This window comes from Cimex lectularius, unplaced genomic scaffold, assembly GCF_000648675.2.
Source record: "Cimex lectularius strain Harlan isolate CLEC.00 unplaced genomic scaffold, Clec_2.1 scaffold37, whole genome shotgun sequence".
In the NCBI taxonomy this organism is placed as follows: domain Eukaryota; kingdom Metazoa; phylum Arthropoda; class Insecta; order Hemiptera; family Cimicidae; genus Cimex; species Cimex lectularius.
The window spans coordinates 592,640-610,587 of NW_019392682.1; the positions used below are offsets into that span (position 1 = coordinate 592,640).

The 17,948-nt window shown below is 33.9% G+C and overlaps 1 protein-coding gene across 1 annotated transcript in view; it reads right to left on the reverse strand.

The window, feature by feature from the left end:
* LOC106665440 (serine protease inhibitor dipetalogastin-like) overlaps positions 1–16,211 on the reverse strand; it is a 21,801-nt gene extending 5,590 nt beyond the window's left edge. The window contains exons 1-10 of the mRNA XM_024225665.1: positions 16,108–16,211; positions 15,307–15,369; positions 15,131–15,233; positions 15,013–15,068; positions 9,960–10,068; positions 8,278–8,319; positions 954–1,066; positions 857–875; positions 639–782; positions 571–581 (exon numbers count right to left, since the gene is read on the reverse strand). Of these exons, the coding sequence (XP_024081433.1) occupies positions 571–581; positions 639–782; positions 857–875; positions 954–1,066; positions 8,278–8,319; positions 9,960–10,068; positions 15,013–15,068; positions 15,131–15,233; positions 15,307–15,369; positions 16,108–16,149 (702 nt within the window). The 5' untranslated portion in view covers positions 16,150–16,211. The remainder of the gene's footprint in view (positions 1–570; positions 582–638; positions 783–856; positions 876–953; positions 1,067–8,277; positions 8,320–9,959; positions 10,069–15,012; positions 15,069–15,130; positions 15,234–15,306; positions 15,370–16,107) is intronic.
* Between the last annotated feature and the right edge of the window lie 1,737 nt (positions 16,212–17,948).

Below are 17,948 nucleotides of genomic sequence, written 5' to 3' on the forward strand. Positions count from 1 at the left end.
AACAAATCTTCTAAATGATTACTGATTATTCTAAATAATCAGTATCTATTTATCTATCAGTCTTTCTCTCTGTCTGTCTGTCTCTNTCTCTCTCTCTCTCTCTCTCTCTCTCTCTCTCTCTCTCTCTCTCTCTCTCTCTCTTTCAAAAAACAGACTATTTTCTTCTTATATAGTACAGTTAAAATTATTCTAACTTAATCTCATGTTAAAACACATAATAGTGTTTTTATTGTATACCTATTATCTCATAACCATTTCCCCTTGCATTTGTTTAAATATATATTATAAAATACAAATAAATTTAAAATTTTTACCTTGAAAATTCTCAATCGTTAAAACGAAACTGAATGCTATTTGGCTTGCCTTTTGTCTTGATAATGCTATCTTATCAGTATGAGGAATGACAAAAAACTATTATATATTAAAAAAAAACTTTTATTGGTTTATCGAAACTTTTTATTTTACAAAAAATGTTGCTTCAAACGAACGTAATTAATTAATTTTACGTCATATCTCGATGAGGTTCCACTTGAGAAATAAATCCTCGTGTTAACACGATCCTTCTTTCACCTTGCGCAATCCTGAAAAATAAGTCGTGGGCGAATTTGGTTGAAAGTAATTTTTACAGAAAGTCTTACCGGTGTTGCGTTTCTTGGCACAATTTAACTGGCACGGGTTACTGTACGTTTTGCCATCAGAACCACAAACGGGCCGGAATAAAAGGTTGCAAGCACAGACGTTGGAACTTTGTCGTTTCGCTATCAGTTTGTACAACGGCTTATCTAAAAAAAATCAAAATCCAATTCGGATTGATGTGCACTTATAAAATAAAATGCGAATTCTTCTTTATACTCACTCGACTCGTCATGCCATTTCTGAAAATCCAATCGCAAAACAAACAAAATTTGTCAAAGATATTTTTTCAACGTTTTTTAAAAATAATTGACATTTACCTCGACATTTCCAGCAACGAAAGATATCACAATAATGATTATTGCGATCGATAATAATAGATTATTTTTAGTCTTCATTTTTTTTTTCAAATTCTTCGACACGATCTGGAACAATCACCGTTCAAATTCCAACTGAGAGAAGACTTGGAATATGCACGGGTTAAAATAAATACGTGACGCAAGATGACCATAAAATGAACAAATAATTATGTAAATTTCAAGGCGTTTGAATATATTTTCCTAAGGTGCAGTCCGTTCAATTCCGACAGGATAGTCGTTGCTTCTAAAAACGGATTTGACCTTGAATCAAGACCAGTGAGTCCTTTACAGGAGTTTGTAAGATTTAAATGATTGTTTTGTTGGTCGGTTTCGTTCGAGATTTCTTATTTCTACGCGTTATCGTATTTTTAATTGGTTTATTATTACCGTAAAATAAAAACCGCAGCTCAGACTCTAAGAAAACAGGTGTTTTCTTTGTTGATGACGCTTTGACAAAACAGTATGTGGTTTTCTTGGTTCAAGAAATTTTTATTTGGAATAATGCAAAGCGCAAGTACTGATCGTCCTTCAATCCTTAATGATGACGGAATTCATCTTTTTGTCATACATAATCACTCAATAACATGAAACATAGTAGATACTTAAGATATTTCACGAATGAAATTCTACGCATCCATTTATTTACAGTGTACGGCTACTCGTGTTACAAATTTTGCCCGTAAATTCTACATTCATAATGGAATCAAAAAGTCCTAATTAACTATCGTCCAAATCCTAGCAGAATTTTTTTTTTCAAAGTTGAAAAACCTACTATGGTGATTCTAAACTACTATTTTCAAACCTAGAAACCAGCCAATTTCAGAAAATGTACTCCATTTTATATCCTTTTTAGTGGTGCAATTGATTTTTTAATTACTTTTTTCAAAGATGAAGAATTTGATGGGGAAAGGAAAAAACCCTGGCTGACGGATTGGAAAGGTGTAAAATTTAAAAAAAAATTAAGGAAATTTTGAATGAATTTATTAAACTTTTTTAATTTGGGTTCGAATTCGAAATAGTGAAGGTGTTTACTTATTTACCAACACGACTGCAACTTTTTTTTTTACGAGGGTTCGTAACAGCAGAGGTCATATAAACCCTCAGGGTGCAGGGGTTTTTGAAAAAAAAACCGTTTGTAAAGTATGTCGGGTTCGAATGCAGGGCCGCTGGATTCGAACCCTGGACCTTTACCTTACAGTGATGATCGCCGTGTCAACGCCTAAACCGTTGCGGCCACCGACGCCCCCCGACTGCAACTTTGATTAAAGGATTATTATATTATTATTCTCTGGAATAAAAGAGTTTCAAGATTCAACATTTTTTTTGTAATCTGTGTGAAATCTTGTTAACTATGGTTATTTTTTCGAATGAAGAATATGCTGATATAGGGGTTTTGCGGGTTTAATGCGACGGCAGCGCGTAGAAAAAACATAGCGGAGATTGGAGAGAATCAAAATTAAAAAACGTTTAATAAATTCATTCAAAATTTCCATAAGTTTTTTATTTTTTATTATATTAATCTTTACACCTTACGAATCCTCCACCCACGTTTTTTCCTTTCCTTCATCTTTGATAAAAGTAATTAAAAAGCAATTACACCAATGAAAAGGATGTTAAATGTTAAATGGAGTACGTTTTCTGAAATTTGCTGGTCTCTAGGTTTAGGAATAGTAGTTTAGAATCACCGTAGTGTTTTTCAACTTTGAGAAAAAAATTTTTTTCAATGTTCTCGCTACTAAATCGCTTATTTTCCGAACGTTTACAAGTTCAGTATTGATCACATCTTATTCGAAATTTAACGTAGTTTGTACTGGTATAAACGGATTGGTCCAAAACCTTTTAGTTTTGGAGTTATCATTGTTTATTTGAACCAAGGTCGTGATATATTAAAAAAATCAGAAAAAATGAAATAACTCCGAAACTGTTTAGATTCGGACCATAGTTAATTAGGACTTTTTGGTTCCATTTTGAGTGTAGAATCTACTGGCAAAATTTGTAATACGAGTAGCCAAACACCCAGCATATATATTCGTATGTATATGTATATGTTAACTCAGATGTTCCTCACATATTGACTAAGACGAATTTATTGGACCGAAGGTTCATTTGCGATTTTCTGTCGAAAAGACCTATTTTTAAAAATTTTGTTAACGAGAAATGAAACGTGGATGCTTTACAACAATATTTGTTGAGGAAGAACATTGGGAAAACGCAGCGACACACTGTTGGCAACTCCAAAAGCCGGATCATATCCCAATAATATAAGAGGATTAGAAAGGGGTTATTGTGAGCTTCTTCCAGGAAACATGAATCTAATCCCTTTATGTTTAGTGGTCTAATTGACCAAATTACTTCTTTTAATTAATTTCACTAGTTTTCGTGGTCCGCTTGACCAATATCTTTTAATTAATTAAGATTTTTGGTTGAGATAAAAAAAGTCAGTGCCACGAGCAGGATTCGAACCCACGACCTGCGGCTCGCTCAATAAGCCGTTGCTCTAACCACTTGAGCTATCATGACTTCTAATTCTAATGTTGTCTGCGTACGATTGTTCCCCCCCCCCAGGACAAAGTTCGTCTTTGCAGACGCGCTAAAAATTGTTGGAGCTTAGGTATGATGGAACATTGCCTCTTTATATTTTCACTCATTCCGGGCCTTACAAAAGTCCATTAATCGAAAAACTCCTTGATCTTCTGCGATCGGTGGTCCCTGAAACAGTGAAGCCAACCCCTGCTGAAACGAAATGCTAAAGGCCTAGGATGGCCTTTGTTTCTAACTAGGGAATCCCAAGCACCGCAAATTTAGGGTTTATTGTAATTTTATTAGTTCCTTCGTTAATTTGACTCGATATTTATCTTAAGACAAAAGCCGGTTGTTACAATGCCATCGAGCGGTTTCTTCTTATTCGAAGGCGATATAGATGCTTCTTCCTACATAAACCGGTCAGCAATGAACTTGCCCATATTTGGGGCTTATTTACATGACAGGCATTCTATCATTGCCATAAATAAACGCTGTTTAGCTTTTTTCAACAGTTTTCTAAAGATTAATTAATTGAAAAAAGTTAATTGTAATCGGACCACGAACTGTATTGGATTTAATAATTAAACTGAATTATCACGAAAGCTCTCCGTGGCCATTAAATTTGTCGCCGAGAATCAAATAGATTACAAGACATTAAAAAAAAAGGCAAAAAGGAGAGAAAATTTGAGAGGTGAGGTTGAGATGGAAGTTGGTGTCCGAGAGGATCGAAGACACGATAGCTCAAGTGGTAGAGTAGCGGCGTATCAAGCCGAAGGTCGTGGGTTCGAATCCCGCTCGTGACACTAGGTTTTTTATTTCAACCAAAAACTTTCATCAAAATTACAAAACAATCGATAGATTTATATATTTATGTTGTTTTTCTTTATCACAGAGAACAATTTCAGTTTATATGATCATTATTTCTCAGATTATAAATTACGTTGAGTGCCAGCTGTAAAAAAATCACAATTTGGAAGACCAATTGGTGGCAATTTATATGGCATCAAACTGGTATTTACAAGTTCTGTTGGTTCTGTACTCTAGGCGGTTGATCTGATTGGTGTTAGGGCTCCAGAGGTTAATTTGTGGACATTGCCAATTTACTTAAACTGTATAGCCTGGGCCGAGGATTTTTGTAAACTAAACGTTTTTTTGAATGAAAATATTGATAACAAGATATTGTTGGTAGGTGACTGTAATGTGAGAATAGGATCCTCCCAAATAATTCCAAAAGAACTTTTTGTTTACAATTGTAAATGTAGATGGTACAGACAATCAAAAGACACAGTTAGGAATCAGGCAGGTAAAATGGTTTTAGATATGTGCGATGATCTTGATTTAGTTGTTTTAAATTCAGATTTCCCGGTGAGTTCACTTTTGTGGGTAGTATGGGCTCGTCCGTGCTGTGCTCCGATCTCTGCTGTGTTCCGTTACAGAGCATACATTTGATTGAAGACTTCAAGGTGGTTTCCGAACCATTTTCAGATCATCTTTCCCTTTATTTCTCTTTATCCACTGTAACTACCCCAGATGATAATGTGTTTCCTCTTTATCCTCAGTTAGTTTGGCGGGATAGTACTTCATGTGCTTACAGGAAAAATATTGAGAAAATTCTTAAAAATTCCCATGAGATTTTTGTGGATCCTTAAAGATACTCAGATGATTTAGTGGCAATTGTTAAAAAAAGCTTCAGTTACAAGAAGAAAAAAACCATGGTTTGACAGTAAATTCTACCATGCGAGAAATCGGTCTTTTAGACTTTTAAATTTGTTTCGCCAAAGTAAACCTACCTACATCCAAATGGCCTACAAGAACTCCATTAATGAGTACAAAAGTATTTGTACAGCTAAAAAGAGGGATTTCCTTACTTCTACGGCTAGACAATTAGAGCAAATAAACGAGTCGAAAGAATTTTGGAAATAAGTGAACCACATTAAAAGAAAAAGAATGGTCTGCGGATCTAATATTTTAATGGATCAGTGGTGTACCACTTTAGTAGTCTGCTCAATCCAGAAATTAATTACAATTAATTAAAGTTTTTAGTTGAGATGAAAAAAATTAATGGCACGAGCGGGATTCGAACCCACGATCTTCGGCTAGATACGCCGCTGCTCTACCACTTGAGCTATCATGACGTCGATCCACTCGGACATCAACTTCCTATCTCAACCCCACCTTATGAGTTTTCCCAACTTTTTGCCATTTTTCAAATGTCTTGTAATCAGATTGGATTCTCGACGACAAATGAAATGGCCACGGAGAGCTTTAGTGAAGTGCACTTCATTTTAATCATTAAATTCGCTTGACCAAGGTTTTTAGTTAAGGTCACGATAGCTCAAGTGGTAAAGCAGCGGCGTAAGATCGTGGGTTCGAATCCCGCTCGTGCCATTAACTTTTTTTCATCTCAACTAAAAACCTTAATTAATTGTAATGTATTAATTGGTCAAGCGGACCACGAAACCAGTGAATTTAATGACCAGAAATTAATGTAGTATCAACTTTGTACGCAGAACCATTTATTCAGGATCAATGTTTAGATGCACCTTTTGCTCAGGATGAGTTGACGGCAGTAATGTCCGGGTTAAAGAATGGCAAAGGTCCTGGTTACGACAGGGTATGTTATGTGTTCTGATGAGTTACTTATGTTTTTAAGGGCGATCTCAAATTTGCTTTTTTTTAAACCATACCTCGGTAGAGTGTTCGTATACATCATTACATAAATAATGTTATAATAATGCATTTTATGCTTAATACCTATAGAAAAGAACAAGAAGGGAGAATTATTCTCTCTCCAAGCCAGAACAATAAAAAAATAAAGGAATTTTGGTATGATTGATGAGCGATAGTGCACCATCTTCCAAAGTTCTCGTTCTGTTGTACTTCGATATTTAATTTGTCCGTAATTAAATTTACGATTTCATTTCTATCATTGTGATTCGATTAATACACACAATAGCACTCAAATTGGGCCTGAAAATGCATATTTTAGCTATTTTTCAAGGATTTTTAGTCGTTGATCGAGTACCTTGAAACACCTTAAAGACATTGAGAAGATTACTTTTCCTTACTAGACTTAAAAACTTATTTTTCTCCCTCTACGATTTCCTTTCGTTCCCAAGTTGTCTTACTCCCAAGTATTCCCCAATGTTCTTCTGTATCCATCACTATTAGAGTCAAAACTTAAGCAACTCCGCCTTCTTTTCCTGTTGTTACAACCATCCCTTGAAACCAAGTGTAAGGTCAAAAAATAAGGTGTGCTTTGTGCTTCTCTTGGCTTCCTTGAGTAATAACTGCTTCAAGTAGCGAGGAGGTTAATTGTCTTGAGTATTTTATGTTTTACGAACTGAAATATCAAGAATAAGACTGATGTTGCCCCGAGGGATCGATCTCAACAAATTGGCGAAATTGACTCTCTACCGGAGTTCAATCCAAGATAAGGCTGGAATATAAAGACAGGAAAATGTATAGAAATTATAAATGATGGGGTGAGTGTGAAGTTCAATCCTTTTTTAAAAAATATGGTCCTACTCACATTAAGTTGTTTCGCGACAATCCGGATTTCGAGCCCTTAGCTCATCGTCAGGTTGAAGGGTTTCTACAAACACGTCTCTCGACATGAATTGCAAAAGTGAACCCTCTGATACCCCAGCCAACGCGACGTTCCAATGAGGAGCTCGGTTTTTAATGGCGCTCAATTTAAACGTGCGAAAAGCGGGAATTATAACACAAATAACAATTGTAATAGTAAGTTCTGTAAGAAATTAATTGTAAATTAGTGATTAAAGATAAAAAATTTAAAAAAAAAGTAAATAAAAAAAAATGATATATGCATAGAATATCGTCTACATACGACGATATTATGTATGTAGACGATATTCTATGCATATGGTCGGAAAAATTAGAGGTTCTCGAAGAATTCCTCCAACTAGTTAATTCTCTACACCGTAATATAAACTTTACATTGGAAATTAACAAAGATGCTTGTTTGAAATTTTTAGACCTAAAATTGTCTATAATAAACAACCTAATAGAAATAGATGTATATAGAAAACGATGGATGAGCTAAAGTGCTCGAAATCCGGATTGTTGCGAAACAACTTAATATGAGTAGGAACCATCTTTTTTAAAAAGGAGGAAAATGTATTTTTATGCAAACAACAATATCCATACTAGCTTTACTTAACTTACTTTATTAATGTAAAACATAGCATCCCTCTCCACACAATTATATGGTAATTAAACCTTAAAAATTGAAATAGTACACAGGATAATACGATAATCAAATATACAAGAAATTACACAATATCTATGTAAAAAATTCAGTGTACATTAATTAAAATTTTTAACATTTATCCAATATACTAAAATATAAAACGAAAATTATGAATTCTTCTCCTGACCATCAATCTCCATTTTCCAAACTTGGTTGAAATGACGATTCTTAATTTTTCTGTAAATAATTTTATTTTGTAAGTAACAAGGCTTTATTGCTTTTTCCAAATCGGGCTGTTTTTATAACACTTCACCATTCCCTTTAGACCAATTATTTTGGTTTTCTTACTAGCATATTGGTCGCGATGCTTTGAGTTGTAAAGAAGTTAGTTTAATAAACTTGGGAACTGTGCTTTTCTGGAAACATTTCTGGCCAAATGTATTTTTCCAAATATAGTATTTTGTTTAAATTCATAAAAAGATAGCAACGATTATTTAATGATATTAAGATTCCAACTTACGACTGATCGACAACTGATTCAGAATCATCACACATTCCGCTTACATCGTCCTGTATGAGCTATTGTCAGAGCTGAAACAATAATATGATCATTTCCGACAATTTCTATCATTTTATATATTCAAATTTATAAAATCATCTAATAATACAATTTTATTGGACTTTTTTTGTTAATGTGCCTCCGACCCATTCAGTGACAGAGATCTTATGTTATGTTTTGAGTCATGTGTATTAATTCATTTACGTTTTAGCAGTCGATTGACTAAGTTACATCTTTCAATTAATTATTCTTTTTATGTAAGGTTTTGGTTGAGATAAAAAAGTCAGTGTCACGAACGGGATCCGAACCCACGACCTACGGCTAAATACGCCGCTGATCTACCATTTGAGCTATCGTGACTTCGATCCTCTCAAAGTAGTATCTCTTCACTAAACAGCTCCCCGTGGCCACTTCATAAGTTGCTGAGAATCCAATCCGATTACACGACATTTGAAAATGCCAAACAGAGGGAAGGTTCGAACGGTTGAAAGTTGAAATGGAGAGTTGATTGTCAAGTTGTCCTACATGCTTGATCGATAGCTCAAATGGTAGAACAACCGCGTATTTAACCGGAGGTCCGTGGGTTCGAATCCTGCTCGTGATACTGACTTTTTTTATCTCCACCAAGACCTTGTTTTTTTTTTGTTTTTTTTTTTTGTTTTTTTTTACGAGGGATTGCAACATCAGAGGTCATATCAACCCCCTGAGTGCCGGTGTTTTTGAAAAAAAATAACATTTGTAAGTATGTCAGGTTCGAATGCAGGGCCGCTGGATTCGAACCCGGGGCCTTTCCCTTAAATGGATTAGCGCCGTGTCAACGCCTAAACCGACGCCCCTGGAAATGGCGTCAAGAAGTAACATATCTAACTGGCTCAAGACTGTTAAATTTTATGAAAGAAATTTAAGTATAAAGCATTACACGTTCGTTGATTGGTGCAACTACATGCACGAATTCTGTGCGAACTCTACTTTGCTCAGACATTCGCGTGTTGTTGGCCCTAATGGCACTGTGGAAATTGACGAATCGCTGTTTTCGAGCAGGAAAAACTACACCGGGAGAATCTTACCATAGCAGTGGGTTTTTGGTGGCATTTGACGCGAAACGAGAGAAGGTTTTCTAGTCTCCGTTACGGACAGATCAGGCACCACTCAAATCCCCATAATTCGTGATCGGATCGCTACTCGGTCTGTCATCATCTCCGATCAGTGGAGGCATATGAAACATAATCCCAGGATCCAGGATTTCCGCCATTTGAAAGTGAATTTTGTCGACCTGACCACACTCCATTGAAAGTGTATTGGGAAAAGCAAAGGCGAGGTACAAATGGCAGCGGGTACCCGCCGAAGTTCATTGGACTACTATCTATGCGAATTTATGCGGCGCCAGTCATGTACGGCAAGAAATGTGTATGTTTTCGAACACCACCTTAGTGAAATAGTTGAATTTTGGCCCCCAGGGACTCAAATTTGATTTCTTTTAATTATTACAACACAAATTACCTAAAATAAAATGTTTCCGTATTTATAATTTCCTTTAAAGTAGCATTTCCTTAAGTGACCGGAGAGAGATCTTAGCGGCCGAGGGGGGCGGAGGCGCATTGACGGGAAAAGTTCATTTTGTTATTAACATATTGTATTTAGACTAAATTAAATTTGTTTTAAAAGTACATACAGTTATTCTCACGTTGGGCACAGTGGAACATACAAAGGTTTCCGTACGTCTTACCATCGGATCCACAAATCGGTCTATATTCCTTTGTGCATGGGCAATATACCTGAAACTACAGATCTATGTATAAATAGAAATATACATGGTAAAATGCTTGCAAATTTTCTTTTTGTTTAAATAAAAAGAGTTTAATGGTAGCTTTTTTAGGTTGTTATTATGTTACAACTAATTAAGGTTTTCAGTTGAGATAAAAAAGTCAATGGCACGAGCGGGATTCGAACCCACAATCTTTGGCTTGATACGCTGCTGCTCTACCACTTGAGCTATCGTGACCTCGATCCACTCGGACACTAACTTCCCATCTCAACCCAACCTTTTCAATTTTCCCTCCTTTTTGCCATTTTTCAGTTGTTATTATGGTTAATATCTATAGGTGTAATTACCTAACTATCTTTACCTCTCTGTCTGTCTATTTATCTATCTGTATATCTATCTATGTTGTTAGTTTTTATATTAGTGCAAGAAAAGATAGTCCAAAAGAAAAAACAGATTTAAATAAAACTATTTAGTATTATTATATAATAATGAGAAATTTATCATTAGAAGTATTTTGACTATTTAAATGTGAAAAAAAATGAAGCAAGAAAGAAGCATGTAAAAAAAGCATACATATGTTTCAAAAAAGAGATTTAAATGAAACCATATAGTATAATTATTATATAATGTTGATAAATTCCTCATTAGAAGTATTTGGACTATTTAAATGTTAGAAAAAATGAAGCAAGAAAGAAGCATGTAAAAAAGCATACGTATGTTTCAAAAAAGAGATTTAAATAAAACAATTTAGTATTATTATTATATAATGTTGAGAAATTCCTCATTCGAAGTATTGGGACCATTTAAATGATAAAAAAATGAAGCAAGAAAGAAGCATGTAAGAAAAGCATATATATGTATCAAAAAAGAGTTTTAAATAAAACTATTTAATATTATTATGTAATATTGAGAAATTCTTAATTAGAAGTATTTACATTATTTAATTTTTTTTTAAATGAAGCACGAAATCAGCATGAAAAAACATATGTGTTTCAAAAATATGATTTAAATAAAACTATTTAGTATAATTATTATATAATGTTGAGAAATTCCTCATTAGAAGTATTTGGACTATTTAAATGTTAAAAAAATGAAGCAAGAAAGTAGCATGTAAAAAAAGCATATATATGTATCAAAAAAGAGATTTAATTGAAACTATGTAGTATTATTGTTACATAATGTTGAGAAATTCTTCAATAGAAGTATTTTGACTATTTAAATTGTAAAAAAATTAAGGAAGAAAGGAACATGTAAAAAAACATACATATGTTTCAAAAAAGAGATTTCAATAAAACCACTTAGTAATAACGTTGAGAAATTCTTCACCAAAAATATTTAGATTTTAAAAAATGAAGCAGGAGATGAACATGTAAAAAAACATATGTATGTTTCAGAAAAGAGATTTAAATAAAACTACTTAGTAATAACGTTGAGAAATTCTTCAACAGAAATATTTAGATTATTTAAATGTTAAAAAATGATGCAAGAAAAAATCATGTAAAAAAAGCAATATATGTATCAAAAAAGAGATTTAAATAAAACTACTTAGTAATAACGTTCAGAAATTCTTCAGTAAAAGTACTTAGATTATTTAGATTTAAAAAAATGAAGCAGTGAAGGAGCATGTAAAAAGAACATATATATACGCAAAGAACCGCAGAAAATATAGATTAATCGATGGATAGATAAATAGATAGATAGAGAGAGATTGAAAGAGAGAGAAAATGAGAGATATTCTGCAATCTGCAAAGAGCCCATCAACGAGCGAATGAACGATGAATGATGGATGACGAACGATGAATGATGAATCTCTCAACAGCCAGAACCTGTAAGGAAGATTTATATTGGGGGAACTCCTTTCTACCTGTAAGTCCGGAGTGTGAGCGCCATTTGTTTTCAAGAGCTCCGATTTGGTCCAACGGCCGATGAGGGGGATTTTTTAAAGGGCCAGGGGCAACGGTGGGAATCGAACCCACGACCGCGGCGTGAGAGTCTCTCATGCTAACCACTCGGCTACCGCGGTCCCCCGATGAGGGGGATAATGGATAATCTCTTTCCCAGAGGTTATCCTTCTAACTTGTTAAACAATCTATCGATCTATCTGTGTATCTATCTATTTATCTATCGATACAACCATTCAATTCTTTATCTATCTATCTATCTGTCTGTCTGTCTACCTATCTCTTTCTTTCTGTTTTATCTATCTATTTATCTTTCTGTTTATCTATTTATAAATATTGATTGGTGCAAAAATAATGCAGATTTTTGATGTCCAGTGAAAACTTCAACAAAATATTTTTAGTCCAAATAACTTCCATTACTATCTATACATTTTTGCCAATGCATTAATCCCAGAATAGTTAGAAAACTAGGGTGTCTGGAATCGAGGAATTCAATGCCTACTTCTGAACCTTTCCTCGCACAAAAAGTTGTTGAGATTTTAAAAAAGTGATAGGAAAAGATCCGGTGTGTATGGTGGATTTTGTAAATCCTCGAAACCCAACTCAGGAAGAAGTGACAGAGTCCGCTGTACGATCTCTGGGCGTGCGTTGTCTGAAGATAGGCCACTTCCGATTGATTAATGCTGACCATAAATGTCGCAGATTTCGTCCCATATCATTAATTTCAATACAGTACTTTTCAGTGGTGATGGTTTCACCCGGAATGAGGAAGCTGTAATGAATGAGTCAGATGACCATATCTTTTTTTGGACGTATGTTCTGTTTTGGGACGTCCCTTGTATTTCATCCTATGAACACTGTCTATTGTCGTATAATATTTGTTTTTCGTCACACGTTACTGTACGACAGAAATGGATCATTTTTGTTTCGTACGGATGACATTAAACACATTTCATACCTAGCGGTCGTTCCGCACCCAGTTGGCGAGCTTGTTTGTTTTCCCAATAGTTTCCAGATGGCGATCGACTGTGGTTTGGTCTAAACAAATTTCTTCCGCTTTCTCGAGTAGTTTTTGTAAGGTGCAACTATAGCCTTTATGTGGTCGTAGTGAACAGCAGAAGGACGGCCATCTTTGCTCGTGAGATCATAATCTCCAATGCTGTACTGTGGATTCATTTATGGTTCCTCACCCCAAATCTCATTAACCTTTCGGGCGGTTTTCGCTGCATTTCGCCCAAGTTTAAATTCATGAAAATAAATTTACTAAAAATCGCTCTTAGACATAATTTGTAAGCAATGAACGAACGGAATTAAATGTTTTTAATCAAAGGTTTGTACGAGAAAAAAGCGAGGTGAATATGCTTTAAAATGAAGTGCCTCCCATAGCATAATGGATTAGTTTTGTTTACAGAATTCCTATTAAAAGTGAAGCGAAAAGGACAACCTGCATTAATTTAGCATCAACCCAATACCTGTCTTTCTTTCTGTCTGTTCAATATCTATTTATCTGTCTATCCTTTTGTCCGTTTATCTGTCTATTTATCTGACTTCCTTTCTGTCTGTTTATCTATTTACAGTCTTCTTTCTGAATCAACTTTTTTTCAGATAAAACGTACCATGTTTTCATGCACTTTCAAAAACTGGATTTTTTATTATAAAAAGTGACACCAACAGCAATTAGATTGGCTGCGAATTTCCGGAGATATTTAAATAAAATATTGTATTACATATAATATGTTATATAACGTATATTAAATATTTTATAATATAAAATATTATTTCCATGCTGGTCAAACATAAATAAATATTTTGGGAGACTATCGTTTAGGCTAGGAGAATAATTATTGCCTAAAAGCCAATACGATTGTTTATTGTCAATTCCTAATCTTGATAAAAGTATAATCTACATTGAAATAAGTCCGCAAATAAGAAACAAATCTAATTCTTTTTAGGGTCATTTGTTTATATTAGAAATCTACCTTTTGAAAATGTATCCAAATTTGGAATATCTTATTTGAAAAAAAATTGGTACTCAATTTCCTATTCTGTAACTTTAAAATCATGTTTAGATTACTTATTTTAGATCTTTATAAAAACTACGGATGTTGTATTTAAACTTTTTTCTATAACCCTTCTTTTTCGAAAAAGGAGTCGAATTGATATAGTGAAACCCTGTATCTATGTAGTTCATCTAGCTCTATCTGTCTTCTCTGTCCATCTATTTCTTTATAAACATCTTTCTAATTTTTTTCTGTCTATCTGGCTGTATTTCTTTCTTTCTATTTGTCAGTCTCTCGCTGTCTTATTAACTCGTTCACGTTCTTCTTTTCATCTTAAAAACATGTTATCAATTTTACTGAATATTGACACCTAATTATTTTGCGGTATTATCTGCTTGTTTGACTTTCGTATCGGAACAATTATTAGATAGTAAAAAATCTGCATTATAATACGAATAAAATGATTATTGGGAGATCGTGACATGCGGTCTGGTGTGACGTAGATTTTAGAAAAAAAAAATTTTTTTCGTGCCGACGTTTCGATCTTTATTAAGATCATCTTCAGGGCCTTCTGCATTTCAACGAAAACGTTCTCTGGTTGATAGACGATGCAAAGTTTTTGCTCATTGTCTGCTATCAACCAGAGGACTTTTTTGTTGAAATGCAGACAAGATAAGGCCCTGAAGATGATCTCAATAAAGGCCGAAACGTTGGCACGATAAAGAAAATGTTTTTCTAAAACCTACTTCACACCAGACCGCATGTCACGATCTTCGAACAATCATTGACTAACGGTCATTAAACACCACACATTTCTATACGAATAAAATATTGAAATATATTTATGGATCCTTACCAGAACATGTATTTATATATTTTTTATAGATTTAAAATTATTAGTTATGACAGTAATATTTATGAAAAGTTGTCTTTGTCGTAAAAATATTCCTCATTAATTTTCCTTGACGGAGTATCTCCAGGAAGGAATTTTTAATTTGTTGACCAAAGTTAGACTCGAGTTATTATTGCATGTCAAACTGATAAAAAGTGAATTCTTACCCTTTGAGCCTGGTTTTTTAGGTTGTAGCATTCGCCGTGTCTTACAATTTTCAATCCTGCAAAATTATAACCGACAACCTTTAAAACCGTGCCACAATAGAATGGTTTAATAAATTACCTCTTTGAACCTTCTGTGCACATTTAAATTCGCAGATGTTTCCGTAAGTATTTCCGTTTGATCCACAGACTGGAAAGTATTCGACGGTACATATACAATCACTCTGTAAAAAAAAAAATAATTTAACATTTTTTAATTATATTCAATTAAAATAAAATTCGTTTATTAAATATTACTTTTGGTATTCCATTGCTAGAGTGCGTTTTTGTCTTAAATCCGTCTTCGCATACCGATAATTCCTTAAATAACAAAATTAATATTTTGTTCAATTTTAATTAATTGGTAATTACATAAAAAGTATATATAATTATTAAGCAACATGAAAATCTATGTAAACATTGACTGAAAATACGATTACTTATCAAATGGATCATACTTTTTATACGAGCTAACTTTTACTGACAAACGAACTGTTAATTAATAAAACTTAATTAAAAGACCATCAAAAAACCTCAGACGTGTTATGACTAGAATAGGACTCTCTGACCAGTAGAAACATGACTGCTCAGATATTGTCAAGATGAATGGTGATGACGAGGCGTGAATGACGGACAAGATGAATAAAGTTTTGGGAAATGTTAAAAAGCGTCGAGCTTAAAAGCGCAGCGGTAGGCAATGTTGGAGATTAAACAAAAGACCAATATTGGTCGCAGTGGGAAAGTTCGTAAAGTTGCCGACACCTTTTAACTTTAATCTTAAACCTAACAAACGATATTTACAATACGATCAAAACTTTCATTGAAGAAGAAATTGGTAATTTAAAAGCTCCGACATACCTGGACATCTAAACTCAACAATTCTAAAATAATTCACTCAATACTAAAATTTTCCGCAATGAGGTAAAAAGTGCTCAAGATTTCAAAATTTTTCGTCAATAGACTTTCACGTTACACAAAATCCCGTTTGTGACACGGTAAAAACACATACTATTCTACTTGTCGAACAAATAAGCTCTTACGAATTCCTTAAAAACTTACGAGGACCACGATGAATGTGAGGAATGTTGGAAGAAAGATCATAATTACGAAGGATAACAGCCAGAACAGGTTGCGCGATTACTGGAATGTTACTGAAAGGTTCTTGTATGATAAATAAATCTTATCTACAATCAATATTTTTTGTTTTTAGTGTATTACTAAATACCCCCCTTTAATTGGGTAAAAGTAACAGTTCGATTCTTATCTTTCTCCTCCTTCACTTGTCCTATTAACGTTACGCCTTTATTAATTTTATAATTTTTTTTTATGATTCATAATTTACAATTCTTTTAAATACCTTTCAACATACAATTTATTATATTCCGAAACGTGTTGCCCACGATTTTACTCACGAAAAATAAGGGAGTTCGTATGGTCTGGATAAAATAATAATAAGTTATTACTGCCAAGCTTTCGATCTATTTTAAGGTAGAAATAATAAAATTTAAGTAGATGGTTTCAAATTGCTTTGAAGCCCGTCCAGTCCCAACATTGTCAAGGATTCTAACAATATTTCAACATACTAACCCATTTATGTTTAGTGGCATAATTGACTATGTTAATTATTAAATTCACTATTTTCCGTGGTCCGCTTGACCAATTAATATCATTCAATTAATTAAGGTTTTTAGTTGAGATAAAAAAGTCAGTGTCACGAGAGGGATTCGAACCCACGACCTTCGGCTTGTTACGCCGCTCTACCAGTTGAGCTCACTTGAGGAAGTCACGATAGCCGAAGGTCGTAGGTTCGAATCCCGCTCGTGACACTGACTTTTTTATCTCAACTAAAAACCTTAATTAATTGCATGCTAATTATTTAAATTAATTATTGTTTTTGCAAGTTGTTGGTTGAGATGAAAAAGTGGAAAAAATGGCAAAAAGACGGGAAATTCGAAAGGTTATGGGTTGAGATGGGAAGTTAGTGTCTGAGTGGATCGAAGTCACCATAGCTCAAGTGGTAGAGCAGCAGCGTATTTAGCCTCAGGTCGAGGGTTCGAATCCCGCTCGTGACATTAACATTTTCATCATAGACCAAAACTTTACATAAAAAGAATAGTTAATTGAAATTGCAAAATAGTTCGAAAGTTCGGCAGTAACAATTTAATTTATTTCTTCATCCAGACCATACTAAAATCCAGATTATTTGTGCGAAAATACAACTCACTAGTTATATGAGTAATTTGGAAATAATTATGTTATATTTATTATCTTGTTGTTATCTTATCACAATATTGTTTGTGTTTGTTTCTGGCCAGGCCTTTTCGAGTTTCCTGGAATTTAACTGACGTCTGATTCGGAGTGAGGTCGAACAATGATATTCAGACATGAAATATATACAAGCCGGTGTCTCTCAAGGGTACATTCTCGATCTGCTGACATTCCTATGCATGCCAGCTCTGTATTAACACATCTAATTCAAATCTTGTAAAAGGGACTGCCAGTATCCAACAAAACTTTGAGCTTAGCAAAGACTAGTGCTAAAAGTAAAAAAAAAATGTTCATAGTGTATTTACATTTTTAAAAAACCTGCCAATTACTGTACATAAATAGGATGGAACAACTTGTACTCAAGTAGATGCTTAGGACTTTACGTATAGAACAGATTGACGAGGAATCTTCACCCGAAACGTAAAACAACGTGAAATAATTTGGAGTAAGACTACGAAGACTTAGAATCGAAATACGTTTTAACCGTCAAAACTCAAACCTCTCTCTCTCTTTCTCTCTCTCTCCTCAAGTAGATTATCAGCCTTCCTATTTAATACCACATTTAATTTTACTTCGAAACACAAAAACACAAAACTTTGCATATAGGTAAGAAATGATACATCTATCTTTTT